Below are 22,501 nucleotides of genomic sequence, written 5' to 3' on the forward strand. Positions count from 1 at the left end.
AAAGCATATAGCGAAGCCTTGCATGCTTTCCGATATTGGAAGGGTTTCATGACCTATTGATCGAAACCTGTGAGATGGTCAGCCTTGGTCAAACTATCTCCTCCATAGCGTGTGCTTTTAAATGGCAGTCTGCTACTCCTCTTTAGAAATTGATATTGAGTTTGGCCTTGTAAAGTACATGCATAATGTACATATCAACCAGCTCTTTAACTATGGGGTTTAACGGTTTTTTCAATCAAAGCCATTCTAAAAGCTGCTATTATTTTACTATTATTACTGATACTGTTTTGATCCCAGATGGCCTTAACCTCACATTCAAGTGCAATTCATAACGGGAAGAATTTCATGGTTTCTTTTTGAAATGTAGAGGTACAACTTTACCTATTCATCTCTATTTAATAAATGCTTTCACACCTGCGTTAGGGTCAGTTCAGGGTTTCCATCTCTCTGCTCCATTTCTGGAGGAGAGAAACTGAAATAAAACTGAATAAACTGATGTTTTGTTTCCCTTTGATTTCAATGGGGTTCCAAAAGACCATAAAGCAAACAGATAGGTTCCTATTTGCTTCCATTTCGTGGACTGAAAAATAGCGCAGTCTGCAGTTTTATTTTTCCATTGGGATTTCAACTTACCCAATCTTTCTGTTTTTGGGGAGATAAGCTGTGCCTAAAGGCATCTGGCAACGGCTTTCACCCATGTGTTCTTTTCAGAACACCTGTAAGCTCAGCCAAGTCAAGCATTAATATATATGGTGGGGTTGGGTGAGGTAGCTGCTGGTCGAATAAGCATTCAGCAGACAGCTATTTCATGTGTATGGCCAATGTGAGGGTAACTCGTTCGTCTGAGCAAAAGATGACACAGTTTGCTTGTTCGCTCAGGCGGTCAGTTTAAACACAAAGATAAATTGCTTTTTTTAAGAGGTCATTCAGTCATTCAATTGCCGGTATCTTTGAATAAGAACGACTGAATGATCAGTGTTTAAACCAAATGATTAGCGGATGAGCCAATTACGATTTTCATGCTTGCATAAAATGAATGAAGAGTGATTAGCGAATGACTTAACATTTGTTAATTCGTGGACCATGCTTACACTGAACGATTATCATTCGAATGATCCAGCGATTTTCTGAACAATCATTCAGTGTAAAGCACCTTAAGGTTGGGTTCACACAGGGCAGAATTGCCACGAAATGTCCGTGTGGATTTTCTGCATGGAAATTCTGCTTGCGTTTTAATCCCGGGATTAGCCAGCAAAGTGGACGAGATTTGCAAAAATCTTATCCACACACTGCGGTCAAGCCACGCTGAAATTGACATGCGGCGCGAAAATCAAAGAGGCAGCATGTCAATTCTTTCTCTGCTTCTGCAGCAGCCTCTCTTCTCTCTATTTGGAGAGACGGCCGCAGTGGAAGGCAGGTGGTGAAGCCGCTCCAAAATCCGCGGCTAAGGGCCACTGGTTTTGAAGCTGCGCTTATCCCGTGGATATCTCACATTTTTTCAATGCGGTCATTCCACAAGATTTCCGCGGGATTTCGGTCCCGTGTGAACCCAGCCTAAGTGTTCTGCTTTGCGCTTTCTTATGCTTTACATAAGAGTTCTTTTAGTTAATGTAGGGGGGTTATTAAAGATGGAGCAAAGAGCAAGGAGTTTGAGAGGGTCCAAAATATCCTACTTCTCCATATGATAAGACCAGAGATATAAATTATATGATAACTGGGGCTTCTTTTATAGATTTAGCACCAGGAGCTTTAAGTCAAGCCTTGGTGGATCTGCTTTACATGTCATAATGATCTAAATGCAAGAACAATACAACATTTTCAAGTTGAAATGGTGATAAAAAATTAGTAACAACATATAAGAAACACGATGTCACTACAAAGCTGCAGGACCTAAAATCTGATCCCGAATGAAAACATTGAAATACATTTTAAATATTATTTGTTAAACTGTATCTTTCATTTCATCTCAAATATATATTCACCATGTCTGGGATTTCTTAATAAAACATAATAACCATAATGATTACAGCAAAACCCTATCCCATTATTAGTTTTGTTAAAGTGATCAGTCATTATGGAATTCCATCTTTCCTATTATTGATAGCAAAATAAGCAGAGTCTGAATGACAGAAATCAATTCCATTCCAGTTTATAATGCCATATGTGTTTACGTAACCCCCTGCTATTTCCAATTATGTCATTTTCATGGATGGAGTCACTTTTTCTGCTTTTGAAATCCGATAGAGATAAAGTAGTAAATTATCATTTAAAAAGGTGCCGCTGATTTCTCCCATCTTGCTGTTTGATGCCATTATTGAGTCATTATTTTATTGATTAAATACTGTCACGCTAGAAGGAGAATCGTTTTTGTCTAATTAGGAGCAAAGAAAACCAATTTTTTTAAATCTTGGGGGCCACAACAACAATAACTCTAAATATAAAATAAGTATGGTTATGAGGATTAATTTATGACCCACCAGCCTTGCCCTATGACCAGGATTGTTGCTCTTAAGAGAACAGGTGAATAGAAGAGTGGCAATTTAAAGGGACTGTCCAGTTTCTAGACAATGTCCATTCAATTGCACTCACTGTTGTAAAATAACAAAACAAAATCGAGCGGTACTTACCCCTCCTCTGCTGCTAGTATCCACGGTTGAAGTCCCGCTGTGGTCCCGATGTCTGTTGTGACAGCTGACATCACTGGGAGTCAGGTGACTGCTGCAGCCAATGACAGGCTCTAGCGTCACCATTTGGCTCTCCTGGAATCATGCCGCCCAGGATGTGAATATGGATATCAGGGGAACGAGTGGTGACCTCGCAGTCTTTGATTGGCAGCAGCAGTCACCTGATTTCTGGTGATGTCAGCTGTCGTAACGGACAGTGGGACCACAGCAGGGCTGCAGCGCTTGATCCCAGTAGCAAAGGAGAGGTAAGTATTGATTAATTTGCTATTTTACTACAACGAGCACTATTAAAGGGATGTTGTCCAGTAACCAGACAGCCCCTTTAATAGTTATTGAATAATACAGAGTATATTAGGACCTGCAGGGCTATGCCTGCTTCTCCAGTTGGACTGTCCTATCACACTATGCATTTAGGCATAAATATTTATTGTTTAACTAAACAATTTTAGGTAGTGAGACAATGTTGCACTGCTTTTGGTGTTATTGTGATGTTAACTTCATTAACTGCAGTGACTGTTATCATCTGGTGTTCTCTAGAAGCAGTTCTAAGAATATATCTTAGGCCGGCTTCACGCAGCCGCTAAAATCGTGTGAGATTTGTGCGATGCGAGACGCACAAATCTCGCACAAATATGAACCCCGTTCTTTTGAATGGGGTCATAGACACGAGCGATGCGGGAAACAAATTGCGGCATATTCTATCTGGCTGCGTGATCTTGCATTGCAGCGCCATTGTTTCTAATGAGGCCGGCGGCAGCAGCACCAGTCCCATTAAAAACAATTGGAGAACTCTGCGATCCTCTGACGGGGCTGTGACAGCCGTGCCGGAGGAACCCTGCATCCCCGTAGTGATGCGAGGCTGTCTTCACATGAAACTGCATCACATACTCAGGGCCTTCACATGGATGGCGAGCGCAATATGGGGGCGGCATTCACGGTGCCATATTGCGCTCGCACATGTGACGTTAGCCTCAAAGTGACTTACCTCAGCCAAATCATAACAATATACATTGGGGCAGAATTACTAATCAAACTGTGCCTACAAAAAGCTTCATACATACAGTAGTGTACAGCAAATTTATTTTAAACACTTTTCGCTCCTCAATAGACAGTTTTTAAAAGTGTCTAGAAAAGAGGTTGTAGGTAAGGAGTCATAAAATTGGGCATATTTATTAATGGTGTGCGTCATAATTTTGGCAAGAAATACTAGTCTAAATAAAGCCAACCAAGAGGTGGCATATGTAAAAGTGTCTAATGTCTGTCAAGATGCATGAGCCACCATGATTGTGTTTCTTTCGTCTGTCTTTTCTATGTTTATGTGGTCTTTATTTTACACAGCATTGAGAAATTTGCCCAATTATAATCTATTCTGCTATTTTTATTTAATTGTGATATATTAGTGGTGCAATAGTGATAATAACCCCTCAGTACTAGAACCAGACAACTGTACCCCATTACTTGGGTGCAATAGTGATAATAACCCCTCAGTACTAGAACCAGACAACTGTACCCCATTACTTGGTTACAAGAGGCTTCTGGTCTCCTCATGCTTTGCTTCCATAACTGTGAAAGCCCCCTATGACAGCAACCTAGTAGAGCTAATAGCATACACAAATCAGGAAATCTTTATAACGAATACAGATGTTATGGAAGTAGAGAAGACACTCTGAGGATGTACAAGGTGTGATGAGATGACAAATACAGTATCTGCTTGCTCCAACTTATAGTGACATTGAAAATTATCACTAATAAGTAGATTTCTAAGCTTCTTCTTGAAAAGTCACAATACCATTCCAAATTTTGCACCAAAATTTGTATCAAATTCTACTGTTGGCATGGATTTTGACACAGATCCACAGCAGAATTTACCCCTTCCATTGAAAGTATCCACACCAAAATGTGAAGCAAAACAATACTGCGGAGTTTGGTGTGGATCTACACCAAATTCTTCTATGTGAAAACTTACCCTTAAGGGCGCCTACCCACTGGCGTTGCCGATTTTCGTGCAAGAAAAACGCAGCGTTTTTCGCGCCTTTTTCGTTAATTTCCATTGACAATCATGGGTGCATTAAGAGAAAAATAAGGAGACATATGCAACTGACAGTTCCTATGTGAAAAATTGCAATGAAACGGAAAAAAAAACCCAAATGGACAAGAACACATTCTATGCTAATTGCTCTTCAGAAAAAACGCAAAACGCAATTTAGCATCGCAGGAAAAAAAATCGCCAGTGGGTAGGCACCCTCAGGGTGACTACCACTACAGTTTTTTTTTCATTGCAAAATTCGCAGCGTTTTTTTTTTCTGTAAGGGTCTATGGTACTTGTAATGTTAAAATTGCGATTGCGTAAAATCACGATTTCGCGGTAAATTGCGATTTTGCGCAATCGCGATTTTAACATTACAAGTCCCATAGACCCCTGTAGAAAAAAAAAAAAACGCTGGAAGTTCGCAGTGAAAAAAAAATGTAGTGGGTAGTCACCCTAAGGTCTAACTCATTCTAGCTTTGGAGGGTTCAACCTCCCCTCTTTAAATAGGTTGTCCAGTTTTAAACTGTTTATGGCCAATCCTCAGGACACGTCATCAATTGTAGAGCGGTGTAGACCCATCACACAGGAGTCTCACCAATCAGCTGGTCAACAAGCTGCTGCGCTTGTACACTGAGCTCTTCTTTGCAGGAAGCAGACAACCCCATTTCCATTGGTATTAAACGCAGAGTTTCCACTGAAGCGAATGAGAACTTTGCCCACACTGCTCTACCATTGATGACCAGTCCCAAGGGTAATCCACAGATAGTTTAAAACCGGACAACCCCTTTAACCAAACTCACAAACCTCCGAAGAGAAAAAATTGAAGGAAAACAATTCCAAATCTTTCCTCTGAGTTTTCTAACATGCTGCATATGAACAAAAATATAAGAAAGCATGTACTTATCTAATACCAGTGGGACTAGACCAAGTTTCAATGAAAATGCATTGATTAAAGATTAATATGTATATAAGCATAGTGCAATACATCTAGAGTAGTTACTCACTCAAAGAAGGTTGTCCATCCAGTTTCATCACTTTTCGTTGCAAGAAGTCCACTGTTGCCATGATAAGTAAATAATACCAATTCTTGTCCCTGGGCAGTCATGCTCTTCAGACAGCCGTTGGTCCCGATTGTCAACCAGATTACTTGATTGTCAGGTGCAACAACTCTCACTGGCATGCGGTTTGGATCTCTTCTGATGCGGAGGGTGTTTCCATTACTGTCAGTCACTGCTGTTATGTCATTTTCATTACTATAGCTGAAGTTATATAAATAGTCTCCAGTTATTAAGCTCATTGTATATTGATGGGTGCCATTGACATCAAAAATATAAAGTTCTTGATCAGTTGGGGATGCAACTTCATAGTAATTAATTGAAGTAAGCACCGGCTTGTTCTTGGAAACAGCACGGATTCTAATATTGCTCAGATCTGCTATATATAATGTACCATCTGGGGAGGCAGCAAGTGATGATGGGGCACTTAATTTGGCATCTTTTGCATAGCCATCTCCATTTTGGTAGCAGTCACAGTTGGCATCATTTTTACAGTCACATTCCGATGGTATACCGGCAACCAATGAAATCTCGCCATCAGTGGTAACCTGTCGAATACGATTTACCTTCTTTTCATCGGTTTCTGTGATGTACAGCACTCCACTGTAGGATACTGCTATTGCTGTGGCAGATTCTAGTATTGCTTGAACTGCATATTTTCCTACAGAGTATTCAACACCTGGAACTTGGCAGTACATTGGCCTTCCTGCAGCAATGCGGACCTGGCGATTTTCTGTGATTTGTAATACTACGTTGTTGTCCAGAACATATATGGAGTTGTCCATTGGGTTAATGGCCAAATCTGTGGGCCATTCCAATCTTACCTATTGAATACAAAGTGGCAAGTGCCGTTAGTTGTACTCATTAAAACAAAATTTTCTAAAGACCAATCAATGACTACAAAATATTAAACACCATATACATCATTGCCTTTGAAATGATATTTGGCTAAGCATCCCATCCATATAGAGAAATATTGTAAGCAATCCCATACCAGCCAGGTCTACTGTTTAGAGATTAATTTGGATTGCCAATTATAACAGTTACTACTTAAAGCGATTATTCCATGAAAACAAATTGATCTATACACAAAATAGGTGATAAGTATATAATCGGTGGGGGTCTGACCACTGGGACCCCCAATGATCACAAAAACGGGAATCCATCAAAGAAACAATACAATGTAAGCAGCACTCTCCAATTATTCCAATGTTAGAAAGACGCAAGTCAGCCTAAACCTGGAATCCTCAGGTTGCAAATACTCCAGACAAAACCATTAAGACATCTTGGGTGCAACAGTGCCCCTTGTTTTATTTCTCCATTATGCAATGTTTCAACCGTATCGGTCTTTGTCAAGCATATTGTACTTGACAAAGACCAATATAGTCAAAAAGTTGCATAATGGAGGAATAAAACAAACTTGTATTGCACTCAAGATGTAGTCTTAAAGTTTTTGTCAAGAACGAGGATCTGGTCTTTCCATAGAGTGGTCACATGTGTGTATTACCTTCTGCATTCATTTAGACAAGACCACTGGAGATAGCCAAGTACAACGGCTATACTAAGCATTTTTTTTTAGAAAAAACGATTGCTTCCGCCATTAATATTTGACATAAAAATATATCATTAGTATACTACCTCGCTGATATGCATGCTGGTGTCACAGGTCAGAGGCCGTGCCGAGGTCAGGTCATTTGATCCAAGTAACGTTGATATAATTCCATTCTGATCTACTTTTCTAATGACCTTTCCATCCACAAAGTAGATTAATCCATTCTTATCCACAGCGATTCCTTTATATAAGGAGACACGGGTTCAGGAGCACATATAGAACTCAGAACACTAGTTGCAATTCACCATTTCCTTACTCATTGCCAAATACAGTATATTACTGTTTAAGCCCACTAACATTGCAACGTAACATTAGGTATGTGTATAAGAAATGTTATAAGCCAAATGTCACATAAGCTTAGGGAAAATATATTTTTATCACCAAGCTTTCTAAGGATATATTTACGAGTGTTTGGTTTGTTGCAAAGGTTTCTGTGATTGAAAATCAGTTTTGTTCATCTGTTTGAAGCCACTAGCACAGGTTCAGTACAAAGTCATCCTGGACAAAATATCGCAGCATGCTACGGAACTTTGTTGGTAAATGCCAGATGGCACGATAGAAACCCAATGGGCTATACAGTAAACCGCCATTGTTGTCTGTTGTGTGTTGGATCCAACGCTCCCATTACAACGGAGCCGAATATCAGAAATACGTACAAAGATGTGAACAAAGCCTAAGAAACAGATTAATAGAATGTCTAAGAACCAATGATAGCTAACATACAAAATTTGGTCCCTCGTAGAACGTCGCTGATGTCCATTAAATTGGATGCGTTTTACTGCTATTTCGTAAAGTGTCTGTCTTTCTCTATATGTTTATACTGGCAATCAAAAAGCGTTCTCAATAAGTATAAAGAGAAGAAGAGATTATTCACCCCATGCCTCAGTGATATCACAGCTATCGACAAAGCTTCTTTCTTTATCTATTATTTGTACCAATGACTACATTTTTATGTGGACAGTCAGCCACAAGATACGTCTATCAATGGGAATTTGTATAATTGGAAGACGAGAAACACTTTTTGACATTATGCACATAAAATCTTTAATCAGAATACACAGTTTCCTTGTATTCAAGGGAACAACTGCTTAGCCATTCAATTTTACATTATTTGACTCTGACAAAATATCCTTTATGTGCAGAACCATCAAAAATCTCTTAGAGGTCAATTATTTGAGTCACATGCTGACATAATACAAATTCCTCATATGACACACACAACCAAAAATCTTTAATGAACACCACTGTAGAGAAATCACCAATTCATGGTTTAATAATGTCCGGCTTTATGAATCCACTGTACACTAGAAATAGCGATGTATAGACATAAGACCAAAAACAAATCTGGGGGTATAGTATCATATAGTTTTTTGACATGCAGTCCTCCTATTTTAGTTTAGATCTTGTCCACAGGACTATTTTCAGCATTAATTTTACCTATAGAGCAGAAGCCTTCTCTGTCCAGTCACATTTCACATTCTCTAATCTCTAGGCTTCTCTTGGTGCACTGGCACATACTCTTTTCTATTATCTATTAAACTCAGAGCTCCGAAAACTCAAAACGCCTTCGGTGGACGATACCCCAAACAAGTACAAGAGAACTCAACAAACCTGGGTAATGCCTAAGCAGATATCAGCAAGATGTATAATTGTAAAAATAGGTAGAAGAGCATTCTTCAAGTAAGTGCATTATAAATGGCTTAAAGGGGACATAATGTATACTTTTTTACATCTTCTGACATGACATTGAAATATGAGCTATCAGAACATGTCATCGATGTGCCCGTTTCTGCTTTTTGCATGTCCAAGTTATGCTGAGAAAGGTTCCACTGAAATACACAGGGCTGCGGTGCTCAGGGCTTCATAACCATCAAATGCCAATTAAAGTAAAGCTATCCTTTATGGGTCTCTGGGCCTCCTTGGATGGCTTGAGCGAGGTGCAACTGCAACCTCTACAGTTGTACGGTATTTGGACATATCATGCATATTGCACAATAACATTTTAAATAGGGCTTTCAGTAGCCAAGTGAAGAGTTGACATCATTGGAGGTCATGTGTCGGGACCAGGCATAGCTTCTGCTGTAATCTGATAAGCACACATACAGGCTTACAGTTCTAATATAAAAGTCTATGTAAAGAGGTTTTCCAGCATTTGACCTCTTCCAGTACTCATGACCTATCCTTGGCATAGGTCATCAGTAGTTGACTGGTGGGGGTCTGCACTCGGAAACCCCAGCAATCACCTGAGCTCAGCCCCCACACTCATTGTAGCAGGCCAGATGCTAATGGCTAATCCACATTAGAGTTAGAGCCGGGAGAACTATTGGATATAGAAAGGGTGGACAAAAATATGGAAACAGCGTACGATATGCATGGGATTTTAATCATTAGCTCTGAACTGCCCTTTTGACCCTCTGTTTGGCTGAGAGCTTTCCAACCAAATTTGTGCTTACTTCACCTCTTGCCCCGCTCTGGGTGGTTTTGGAAGCCAGCTGGTAACAGCAGCTAAGCAGCTCAAACCCCTGACCAATGGAACCTTCTTGCTTGGGCAGATGTTCACTTCTGCTCGGCAGCATCTATGTCATATTACCTCTACTTAAAATTAGTCTCTACATGTCTTATTGAAATATGATTTACAATCCCATGTAACCTAAGGCATTCATTTTGTACGGTGTTTCCAGATTTTTGTCCACCCCATATATAGCTCTCATTGATTTCAATGGGAACTATACCTTTCATTACACTTCAGGCTCTGGCCCAAATCCAGATGTCCGGCCCTACTGCAGTGAGTGCAGGAACTAAGATCAACCCCTTTAAGTTCTTCTCAAATATAAGGATATGTTATATTCACGTTTTTGGTAGATGAATCGATTTTGGTATAACAATGACTATAGTACACAGTGTGAAAATATGAGACAACAGCACAGCAAAACCCCAGGAAATTACCTTTTGGAGTGGTGAGCGTTGCCTCAACAGCCTTTCCCCCTTCTCCACACCTCGCCTCATCAAAAGGAGTGCATTGTTCCCCTGTGCCTGCAATCACTTCAGCATTCTTGATCAAATCTTTTGCTCCTGTAAGTGACTTGGGACGGTATATTTTGCGGGTGTTTGCATCAGACACAAACAAATCTCCTGTTACAGGATCAGTAGCCAGGTAATAGCGGTGAGCTAAGTTGCTACTGTAGAAATAAATAATAAAGAGAATATTAGAGAATCAAGGAACACATAACCTACAGAATACATGACATTGAACAAAAAGGCACTACATGAATATACAACCATATACAACCAATATGACATTCAGCCACAGCTGCAAGTGGTTATAACTCCAAAGTTGGCTATTAACTAATTAGATGGCACTTTGAATTGTGACATAGACATTTAAATGGCCCAACAGAGGGAGGGAGCTCTGTCCCCCAAATGGCCCACTGCAATGAGATTGTCGGATTCTATTCAGGTGTCATGGCAGTCTGTGTCTTTGTGAAGGGCCCCAGGGCTGCCATGTATTTCTGCCTATTAACCATGCCTGTGGCAGGGCTTAATAGAATTCCTACAGAAATACTGAAGTGTTGCAGCATTTTGAATAAACTATCAGACAATTGCCAATTTAAATCCTCTATGGAAACTAAAAGAATAAAGAAAAAAACTAAAGATAATTTTTTAAAATATTGTAAATTGAAGAAAAAATATCAAATATCTTAAAAAATGCCTTTTCCTATTTGTAATATAAATGAACACATTTGGTATTGCTGCATCTGATCTATTAAAATAACTTAATATTTATCCCGCACAGGGAGTATCTTAGAAATAAAAAATACACAGAATTGCGCTTTTTTGGTCATCCAAGAAGAAATTTTTACAAAAAATGATCAAAAAGTCACATGTCCCCCAAAATCGTAAAAATAGAAACTACAGGTTGTAATGTACATAACAAGGCTTCACACAACTCCATCGGAAGAAAAATAGAAAATATATGGTGGTCAGATGATGGTAGCAGAAAGGGTTTTTAAAAATGTTTTATTTTTTAAAAATAGTACAACAAAAAAACTATACAAACTTGGTATTGCGGTAATCGTAATGACCCACAGAATAGTCAACGTCATTTTTGCTTCAGCATGTACACTGTAAAAACAAAACTCCCCCAAAATGGCAAAATTGTGGGGGCTTTCCATTTCCTCCCACTTAGAAATTTGTAAATGTTTTTCACCAAGGCTGTACTAATAAAAAAATATAAAAGTTGTGATTTTTTTTGAAAGTGGGAGAAAACAACAAAAACAAAAAACAAAACAAAATGTCTGTGTCCTTAAGGGGTTAATCGTATTATTTATAACCAATGACGATATCAATATTAATAGCATCAATATTGTACTATTGCAACAAACACAATATTTAACACAAATACTAAATCAACATATTTCAACCTAAAAGTATAACTTTATCTTATAAAATATATCAGTCATTCAATATACAAAAAGCTGGAGAAGGAACTAGCAGGGCAGTCCTGCTGCAGGCTCCAGCAATCATATGCTATCATGTGGGTAACCCATCATCCCTAGTACCCTAGTATCTCTCTTCCATAGTTTTTATATTGAATCTTTCTCCTTGCTCTTCACTGAAGTCACCAAGGTTTTCTGGAAAGGAATCCAAGTAGTTGTGAAGGTGTGGAGTTGGAGAGTATGTCCTCTGCTAGTTCTGCCTTATGGTTGCCAAGAAGATTCTTGACAACTAGAACAAACAAAGTCAAGGTACGAGACTCAACCTTATCCATTGGATTTATGAAACCGGAGTCATATATGGGCTGTTTAATCTAGGGACCATAAAAAATGCCTGCTTTGAACTTTCCCATGCTCAGTCCAGGAAATTTAATGCTTTCCAGATTCCGAATTTTAACAGACTACAGATTGGATCACGTATAATTTGACTATGCTTTTCTCCAAAACTAGAACTGATATGGAACAATGTATGGTATTTTTGGAATCTGTGTCTAAAATATACCTAAAAATAAGTTGAATTTCCAAGGCACCAAATAAAAAATTTAAATTTACAGGACTATGTAGTAAAATAGATAGATAGGTAGATAGATAGATATGAGATAGATAGATATGAGATAGATAGATAGATAGATAGATAGATAGATAGATAGATAGATAGATAGATAGATATGAGATAGATAGATAGATATGAGATAGATAGATATGAGATAGATAGATAGATAGATAGATAGATAGATAGATAGATAGTGAGATAGATAGATATGAGATAGATAGATAGATAGATATGAGTAGATATGAGATAGATAGATAGATATGAGATAGATAGATATGAGATAGAGAGATAGATAGATATGAGATAGATAGATATGAGATAGATAGAAAGATATGAGATAGATAGATATGAGATAGATAGATAGATATGAGATAGATAGATAGATAGATAGATAGATATGAGATAGATAGATAGAGATGAGATAGATAGATAGAGATGAGATAGATAGATAGATAGATAGATAGATAGATAGAGATGAGATAGATAGATAGATAGATAGATAGATAGATAGAAGATAGATATGATATGGATAGATAAATATGAGATAGATAGATATGAGATAGATAGATAGATAGATAGATAGGAGATAGATAGATAGATAGATAGATAGATAGATAGATAGATAGATAGATAGATATGAGATAGATAGATAGATATAACCCCCCAAAAGTACATTTCCTTTTAACTAGAAACACTGAAACTTCTCGGTTCTAAGAATGAATGAGTATATCATTTCACACTTTTGCTGCTTTTACTACACTAATTGTAAGGTGCCAATTTTTATACTTCTTCTTAATTAGCACTAGCATATGCCTGTGATTTACTAGCTCCCAGATATTAGAGGGTATTAATGCAAAATGATATGCTTAGTTTCCGTGTTAGAGCTGAATCCTAGGAGTGTGCCATGCTTTTTTATTCTCTTCATTGTGTTGCTGAGCATTGTAAGCGCTGGGTGCAGAACTTCACAGATAGACAGCTCTCAAATTGCCCTTTTAGTAAACATCAGTGTCACTAATTTGCTAGAACGCACGTTCAAGTGAGTCATTTTCTATGAGTAATTTAACATTGTTCTTTTTTTCTGCCTTGGATTTAATCCTGGAGTGCAATTTTCATTAAAACATGCATCTTTATTCATGCAGCCCCAGCTAGATACGCCGCTAGTTTAAAATAATCAGCGAATACTGTCAATTTTTTTTTTTTAAACAGCTGTGATCGGGCATGTCAAGCAGGGTGCCATCTACATACAGCTTGTTAGGAGCACTATGAAATCTTGAGGCAGCAGAAGCATGCTGTTTCATTAGGGTGCCAGCTCGCAGATTAGTTTTGTACATGGTAACCCACGTGACACAGTGGCAGGAAGACAGTTCGTCTTACATTTGCATAATGGAAAAGGAAAGTGAAAAAGCATTGATAAACAATTAAACTTCCATTGAGTCAGAGCCGAGGAGTTAAAGTTCACACGGAGGAAAACTAATAGAAAAAACGGAAGAGCTACTGCAGAACTAAACAGAGGAAAGCAGAGATATATATAAATGAAATCAAACAGAAATCACATGCATAACATACTAACATACATGTCCATTCAGTTCAGCCTATTATCCTGTAATGTTGATCCAGAGGAAGGCAAAAATTCTCATGAGTTAGGGTTTTAACATACGGCCGTGCAAAACCATGACTGCAAAACGTGACGAAACAAAACCATTGACTTCAATGGTCTCGTTTTACCTAGAGGGATCTTCACGCATTAAGGGAGGGTTCACATAGGGCGGATTTGCCGCGGAAATTCCGGACGGAATTTCCGCACAGCAATTCTGCCTGCGGTTGCTAATCTCAGAATTAGCCAGCCATGTGGAGGAGATATCTCAGAAATCTAGTCCACACGGGACGGCCAATCCGCTGCGGTTAATCCGGCCGAAACCGCGGCGCGGCTTTGCCGACCGCAGCATGTCCAGTCTTTTTTTCTTTCCATAGCATAAAGGAGAGCGCGGCCGCAGCGGAAGAGCGAGCGGCCAGGCCGCTTCAAAGTCGCTGCGGGTTTTTCCACGGCGCTTCTCCTGGCGGAAATCTCGCGGTTTTTGCTGCGGCCAAACTGCGAGATTTCCAGCGGGAGTCTGCCCCGTGTGACGCCAGCCTAATACTACACTTGAGAAAAAAATAGGACTTGCTCATCAAAAAGAGTGTGTCATTTTTCTATGTGCGAGAAAAGACAGGGCAAAACCTATCTTGCTGCTTTTTCTTTTTACCTGCATGCAATAGTGCGAAATTTGAATGGTAAAAAAAAGAATTTTGACTGGCTCATGCACCAACACGCTCTGTAGTGGCGAGCGTATTTGCTCATGCGTCCATCTGAAGAAGCCCTTAGAAGGTAATTTTTCTTATCTCAGGGAAAGAATTCCTTCCCAACTCCAATCTGACAATCAGAACCCTTGAAAAGTAATCTAGTGACTATAACTTGTAATCTAACTATCTGAATTTTAAAAGAAACTTGTAGAACCGGTGCAAAGGGTTCCATCATATGTTCTACATATGTATTGTGTTACTGGAGATCTGTAACACTTGTGCAGGGACCTAATGATGCTAATGAATAGTGTATGTGCAAACTTTTGAAACGTTCTGTTCAGCCAGTTCGCCAAACTGCGGCAAAACAGGTCAGTTTGATCTGAAGGAGTTCAAACTGAACTGGAACTTCATCAGTAACCCTAAAATGTGTATATAACACTGTCTGAGAGTCATAAACGTTCTCCTCAGGAAAGGAGAAAAATAAGAAGAAACATCTTCCTGTTTCTTCTTCTCCAGAGGAGAAGGAAAAGAAATGCAAACACAGGGAGAACATAGAAGCTCCATGCAGATGTTGTCCTTAGTCAGATTTAAACCTAGGACCCAGCAATGTAAGGCAACAGTGCTGACCACTGAGACATGAGGACGAGCAGAAAGAAGAGGAAGAGGAGGCCGAGGCGAACTGCCCAAGATCGCGTTTACACCAAACCAAACTATTAGCAAAATATAACCCAAAACAGGGCTTGACTGTTTCAATTTGCTCAACAATACTAAACAGCAGTCCAATGCCTCAACAGATGGGTCTGATAGAGACATTGGTAATAAGAGACTAGGAATTGTACTACAATGCTAGCAGACTTATAGAAAAGAATCACTTGTTTCGACAATAACATTTCCTGCAGTGAAATCCCCTTCTAATACCTATGGCCTATTACTCTAAGGATTGTTCAAAACTAATAATAATCTTTATTTGTATAGCGCCAACTTATTCCGCAGCGCTTTCAAGGCACACGGGGGAACACAAACAGTACGAAAATTACAAAGGTTACATATGGTATTCAATTATTTGGAAAATAGCATTATTCTAAGAATTGTTCAAAACTAGCTCCATCTAGACTAAACAGCAAGGAACGTGTGATGTACGACCTTACAATTAGAGAAATGTGTGTCAGATAGTTCATATAATGGAATCTGATTGTACAAAACAGAAAAAGTCACAACCCTAATATAAACCATTATACTATTCTCTGAAAGGAATGGGTCACAAAGTCCACTGCATTACATGGTAGTTCTTTTGTTTGGAAAGGTTCAAGCCTGCGTTCTGATTCAGTGTCCTAACATATGACATGACCTAAGGCCAACTCACAGCTGCAATGAGAATTCATTTTTACTTGCATTTTACATTGGCACAATTATGTAAAGTATTCAAGTAAGCAAATCTGTTCCTATACCACCATGCACGAATTTGATGAACATGACCTCATAACTTTACACATATCCCATTTATGCAACTGAAGCTGCAGAACTGCAGGGTTGGTCAGCCTTGAGCTGCCCTTAAGGGCTAATGGGGTAAGCAATTTGGAGCAGGTAAACATGAAACTCATTCACCTGTACTTGAAGGTCAAGGAGTTGAGCTTTGAGCAAGGAGAGTTTTTCATTAAGGCACATGAGGAATGTGCAGATGAGAGGCTCAATGAAGAAGGATGTCTGCTGCTCAGGGTCAGGATTGAGTTATAGTACATGCCCTGAGAGTTGGTCTTGTAGTCTCCACTTAATAATGATGTATATGTGATGCAGTCTTAAGCTCTCGCTCATAACCTAAAGGTTGCGGGTTCAGGTAGGCGGCTAAAGGTTGACTCAGCCTTCCATCCTTCCGAGATCGGTAAAATGAGCACTCAGCTTGCTGGGGTGTAAAAGATGAATAGGGAAGGCAGTGGCAAACCACCCTGCAAAAAATCCGCCAAGAAAACGCCACGATGTGATGTCACCCTAGGAGTCAGTCATGACTTGGTGCTTGCACTGGGGACTTTACCTTACATGTGATGTAGCATTGCTTGTAGATGGCTACTACAATTATTGTAGGTACTACACCATAGGTGGGCAGACGAAATACTATATCATCCTACCTAGCTTGCATATTGCATATAAATATATACACATGAGGGGGTACCCGAAAGAAACAAGAATCATCTTCTGTTGGGTGGGGTATTACTAGTACAGGCTTCTTTTGCTAGGTGATTGTCTGCAGAACCTTTCTGAGGCGGTATGACAGTAGACATTGTTGGGGAAAGTTGTATTCAGCTTCTGTGATTTTTTTTTTCAAAAAGTTGTTCAGTTTTTAACCTTTTTTGTGACGGCTAATTAATGTGAAACTTAGTTTCCTTTTCCACAGCTCAAGGCAATCATTTAAAAAAAGTTGCGAGATTGGGTGAATAGAGAGGGCGAGCCAAGCGTATCATGCTGTATTTCCGTCAAAAATTGCTTAGCACTCCGGCGTTGTGGGCAAAGAGGTGACTGGTTCTTCCATCTTGACAACACACCTGCCCACACAGTGCTGAGTGTTAAGCTATTTCGGCGTCGATGTGGATGGCGATCTGAATCTACACAAGTACTCTGCAGCGCGCAAATATCAGGAAGGGAACATTTTGTAATAGAATGTGATAGTCGTACAGCCTCAAGAAAGAAGCAAGGTGTTAAAGTTGTTTTCACAGTTTTAACGTGCACTAAATGGCCTGTAATAAATTCCTGGTAGGGCTTCTTGAAACTCTTAAAACAATGTGGAAACAAGATAAAACTTATTTTGTTCGGTGTGATTTCTTTCAGCCGTACTTTGATAAATAAAGCAGCGCAATTTAATCGTATTTTCCTTAATAGTGACCTTTTGTTTTTCCCTGTGCAATCTTGGAAAGGCTTGAATAGAATATTAAACATTACCAGGCCTTCATATCTTACAAATCGTATTCTAATCATACATTTTACATTAAAGATATTTAAATGTGGCCCCGATATTCCCAGCTTATCTAAGTAAAAGGAGTTTCACAGAGAAACCAAAGATCAAAACCGAAATCAGTTGAATAAAAAAGCAACAAATATTAACTACATTGCTCAGTTAAACATCAATAAACGGCCAAGTCTAAGAGCCCTAATGATGAGGTTCAACACGTAGGGCTCGTGGCTTGTTTTCAGTTTATTTTTCTATGCTGTGCAGTTCTAGAACAAATAAAAGTTATCATTTTGCTAAGGACACCGGAAAAATGAGTTCCATTTGTGATGAGTTTACAAATACAAAACTAAAATAAATCTGCATCTCTGTGCGAGCGTTAAACATCTGTTCACACAGTACATGTGATTTAGTAAAAATAAATACATTTATAATAAATTAACACATTCTTCATACCCAACGTAGGAAGCAATAATCCTGCTATTAACAAGGAAAGATAGGATGAGAAATTTAGTTCTAATATATACTGGATGCTGTAAGCATTATGCTTGGCGATAAATAATAGAGTCAGCTTGTCGGCGGCACTTGCATTTTCTAATACCACGGAGGAAAATGGTTTAAGAGATTCAAAAGAAATCCATTTAATAATATGCGAGAGCGTGAACCGCACAGGAAGTGCATAACAAGTTATTAGCATATTGCTCACTACACACTGCTATACTTCCGCGACGGTCTTAGGTAAGTAACCTTAATAAAGGGCAAACGATTTTCTTGGCAATGGACTTAGCAGTAGTAATGTTGTCTAAAATCAGTTGCCTTTTTAATATTTTATATTCTCTGCATACAAGGCACGGAGCCGTACATTTCATAGCCTGGTGTTCTTGCTCAGTCCCATTCACTTGAATGGGACTCTTTCAGACTACAAGACAAATGAAAGGGTTTGTCCCACCTCCGTGTTCCAAGGCTGAGATGAGAAACCCATGGCCGTTTTCCGACCATCTCTCTAGGTGCTACAGAAACAGCTGAGGTGTCAGCCATGTCAAAGATATTAGATTGGCGGGAGGCTGAATGCGGGCACCCTCACCAATCAGCTTCTAGAAAGGGCCATGGTGCTGAACAAGTGCTGCAACCTCTTCTCTAGCTTCTAACATCACATTCATTTGTCACATGGCCTATGCGGAGCTCAGTCTCATTTAATGGCACTGAGCTGCAATACCATGAATAAGCATTGCAAAAGGTATGGTGATGTGCCTGGTATACAATGAAGAGGCCATAGCATGTACCTGAACACTGCTGCCTCAATAAACAGTTGAATGGTGTGGATGCTAGGAGTCAAAATCCACACTGATCTGTTATTGATGAGCTATCCTGAGGATAGTTCATCAATACTTTAGTCCTGGAAAGCCTCTTGAAAATCCTCCACCATCTAATGATAATGACTTGAGTCTACTGACCCTCTTCTACTTTATTAACAAAGATGACGAGTAATACACTAGAAACAAGTGTCAACTTATCGTGTAGTCCTCAATTGCCAGTGAGGAGCTGGAAAAGTTCAAAAATATTTTATTTGTATGGACATTTTATAAAAAAAATACCAAAAATTAAAAAATTCAAATAAAATAAAAAGTAATTTTCAGATAATACATTCCTTTTAAACGATGAAACTATGCAAGGTGGGGGATAATGCGTGCATAGTGGGAAACAGCCATATCATATCGTTGTCTCAAGTTTGTGTCTACCATCTTGATTCAGCTACCTAAATAAATGATTTATGGAAGTAGTGATGCAACAAATTTACATGATTCTATTACTGTGAAGAATTGTCCTCTCTAATTACTGAGCACCACTGATTACCTGGATTACAGCACATAAGGTGCAAAGTGCTGGTGTACCTCTACCTTTCTACAGGCACCTAAAATATTTTTTAAGGGCCAAAAATGGAAAAATCTAATTTAAAACATGTCAGTTTTGATTATATATTCCCATTAATAAACAGCAGTAGTAATGAGCACACTTTTTAAAATTTCGGTTCAGCTGATTCGCAGAATTTTGGCAAAGGTTCGGTGCGATCCAAATTAGTTTGAATCAGACTGGAATTTCACCAATACCTCTAAAACTGAAGGAGGGAGAAGAAGGGAAGGAGGAGGAAAAAGAAGAGGAGGAGCTTCCAGTGGGTTCAGCCATGATGAACTGCCCAAGGTTTCTGCTTTTGCTTAACCACACCTTTAACAAAGTTTAATACTAAGCAGGGTTTGATTACTTTGGTTCTCTGTACACTGAACAGCCGCCTCGAATTACGTAATATGGCTTGCTTAACTTTTCCATTATAAAGAGTTGGATCGAGCCTTCGCCGATGCAGGCTGAGAAATTGGCCCATTTATTACCGCACTATGGGATACCACCGGAAATGTCTGTCATATAACTTCCGAACTTGTTATGAATGTAATAAAAAGTAGAATTTACAATGTTGAATACATATTATAGTCAAGAAAAAAAAAACTAAGCACTGAAGATTAATTACGTTTATTGCAGACTTACTCAGCAGGGTTTGTTAGACTTGTTTTTAAGATTTTAACAAAACTTCCTTTCAGTGCAGCAGCCAAGATTTACTACCCATGTCCGTATCTGTAAAGAATCCATTATGGCAACCTATTCCAGACATTAGCTTGAATCAATATTTGTCCTTTAATCCCTTCCTCTTCTCTTTCCTCATGTACTATTCAATGGTGATTACCGTATTTCTGTGCCTGGTTATACAACTGGGAGAATTAAAATAGAGTTTTAAGAAAAATTAGGTTTAGGAAATAAAGGTACATTTTGGGATTTTTGCTAGAACAATATTAAAGATTTCCCTAAGCCTTAGAGTATCCTGCTAAAAGTCACTTGCACCAGATTGTAAATGCTGCATCTGTAGTAAATACAATACAGCTTTTACTTCGTTGGGTAAGCTCAACATCATAAAAACGGCTGCACTGAAATCCTTAGCAAAATAAAAAAGGTCAAGGGGGCACAGCCTGGCGCAGCAGGTTTAAAGTTCTGGGCCTCTAATGGACATAAAAATTACCAATTATATCTGGTTACTAATCATACTATGTGAAACTGCATAAAGATGCAAAGTGCTTTGATATTCCCTTGTTTGCAGGGATACTTAAGTGCAACATTATTATTAAGAAATCTTTACAGAGGCACTCAAATCCCTGCTAGGAGCCTGCATGCTGCAAATGCTTATTAAAATTGTTCATTAATAGGCAAAAACAACATGGGGCTTTATTTAAAACAATTAGCAAAACAAGCACATTTTTTAGCATTAAATTGCTGCAAGAATAATCATGTGGAGGTGGAAGTCCAGCTGCAATTATTTGCTATCATTTCAGTCGAACATGCTTTCTCTTTTGTATTGTTTCATTTTATGTACAGTTAAAGGGAACATGTTAGCAGGAGAAATACAATTGTAATTCAGGTGTTTATAGTGCCCTCTTGAATCTGAACTATAAGACAACTGCACCCACTAAATAGCCAGATGCCAATGAAGAAGCTAGAGTAGGACGCTTCTCAACTAGATATGAGCGAACGTACTCGGTAAGGGCGATTTCGCAATTTCGCACCGCGATTTTCGAGTACTTCACTACTCGGGTGAAAAGTACTCGGGGGCGCTGTGGGTGAGCAGGGAGTTGCAGAGGGGAGTGGGGGGGGGGGGGAGAGGGAGAGAGAGAGAGCTCCCACCTGTTCCGTGCTGCTACCCCCCACTCCCCTCTGCAACCCCCCGCCCCACAGCGCATCTGAGTACTTTTCACCCGAGTAGTGAAGTACTCGAAAATCGCGGTGCTCGATTGCGAAATCGCCCTTACCGAGTACGTTCGCTCATCTCTATTCTCAACCCATCTTCTACTAGGACCTCATCAGCCAGACCGTGGTGATGTCTGAACGTCACTATTGGTCAAAGAGCATGCAAAAAATACCCCTATTTTTATAATAGAACCCTGTAGAAGATTATAATAAGCACAAAAGTGTTACAATATGTGGACACCGACTTATCCCTCTTAGCAGCCATGACAAGCATTGAACTCCTCTTCCTTGCAGATGCAGGTCCATAGAGTCTGCACTACCTTCACCAGCCACCTGGAGGGTGTGTGTGCACTCAGCAGTGCTTTTAAAGGGCCAGAGTGCCCAAGTAATGCACTTCATTGCTAATTAGCTGCCTGAGTACTGAGGTCTTTTTGGTCTGCTCAAAGTGCTAAGCAGATTCTTTGTGACTTCCTGGTTTCCTAACATTGGCTATCCTGATTATGTTCCTGTCTCCACTTCTGATTCTGGCTTGTGACTCTGACTATGCTTCTGTCTGCTGCCTGTGCAGACCTCTGGCCTCTGAATTACCATTATTAACCTGTTCTCCATGACCTGACCGATGGCTTTGATCATGGTACTGAAGTGTGCCACTGACCTAAACGCAGAATGTCGGACTACACTCCTGTTCACACTCTCAGGTACCGTACCTTAAATGGGTTTTGTCATTAAAAAACCCCTTCAATACTTACCTATTCCTCCCTCTTCAGTCTACTTACCAGATCTTTACCTCCCCCATCTTCTCCTGTCTACTGTAGTCCCAGGGGGTCACCTCACCTCCAGCTGGCTGATTCTTCTGCTTCCTGTGACGTTATGTACATTCACAGGCAATCTCATTTCTGCCCGGCAATGTATGCTGCGTCACAGTTCACAGTCTAGGAGGGAGTGCCGAGTTATTGCAGAGACTGTGCATGCCCACTGTCTCTGCAATAGATCAGCCTTCCTTCCTAGCCAGTGAACACTACGTCACAGGGATGCGACCTTCACTGACTTGCCGGAAGGAGAATGTGAGGA

The 22,501-nt window shown here is 39.5% G+C and overlaps 1 protein-coding gene across 5 annotated transcripts in view; it reads right to left on the reverse strand.

Annotated features, from left to right (window-relative positions):
* The window catches only part of TENM3 (teneurin transmembrane protein 3), a 550,183-nt gene that overhangs the window by 39,666 nt on the left and 488,016 nt on the right, over window positions 1–22,501 (reverse strand). For all 5 annotated transcript variants that reach the window (XM_066573504.1, XM_066573502.1, XM_066573501.1 and 2 more), the window contains 3 exons: window positions 10,327–10,559; window positions 7,407–7,561; window positions 5,718–6,592 (listed from right to left, as the gene is read on the reverse strand). In XM_066573504.1, coding sequence (XP_066429601.1) covers window positions 5,718–6,592; window positions 7,407–7,561; window positions 10,327–10,559 — 1,263 coding nt within the window. The remainder of the gene's footprint in view (window positions 1–5,717; window positions 6,593–7,406; window positions 7,562–10,326; window positions 10,560–22,501) is intronic.

Source organism: Eleutherodactylus coqui, chromosome 7, assembly GCF_035609145.1.
Source record: "Eleutherodactylus coqui strain aEleCoq1 chromosome 7, aEleCoq1.hap1, whole genome shotgun sequence".
Classification (NCBI taxonomy): domain Eukaryota; kingdom Metazoa; phylum Chordata; class Amphibia; order Anura; family Eleutherodactylidae; genus Eleutherodactylus; species Eleutherodactylus coqui.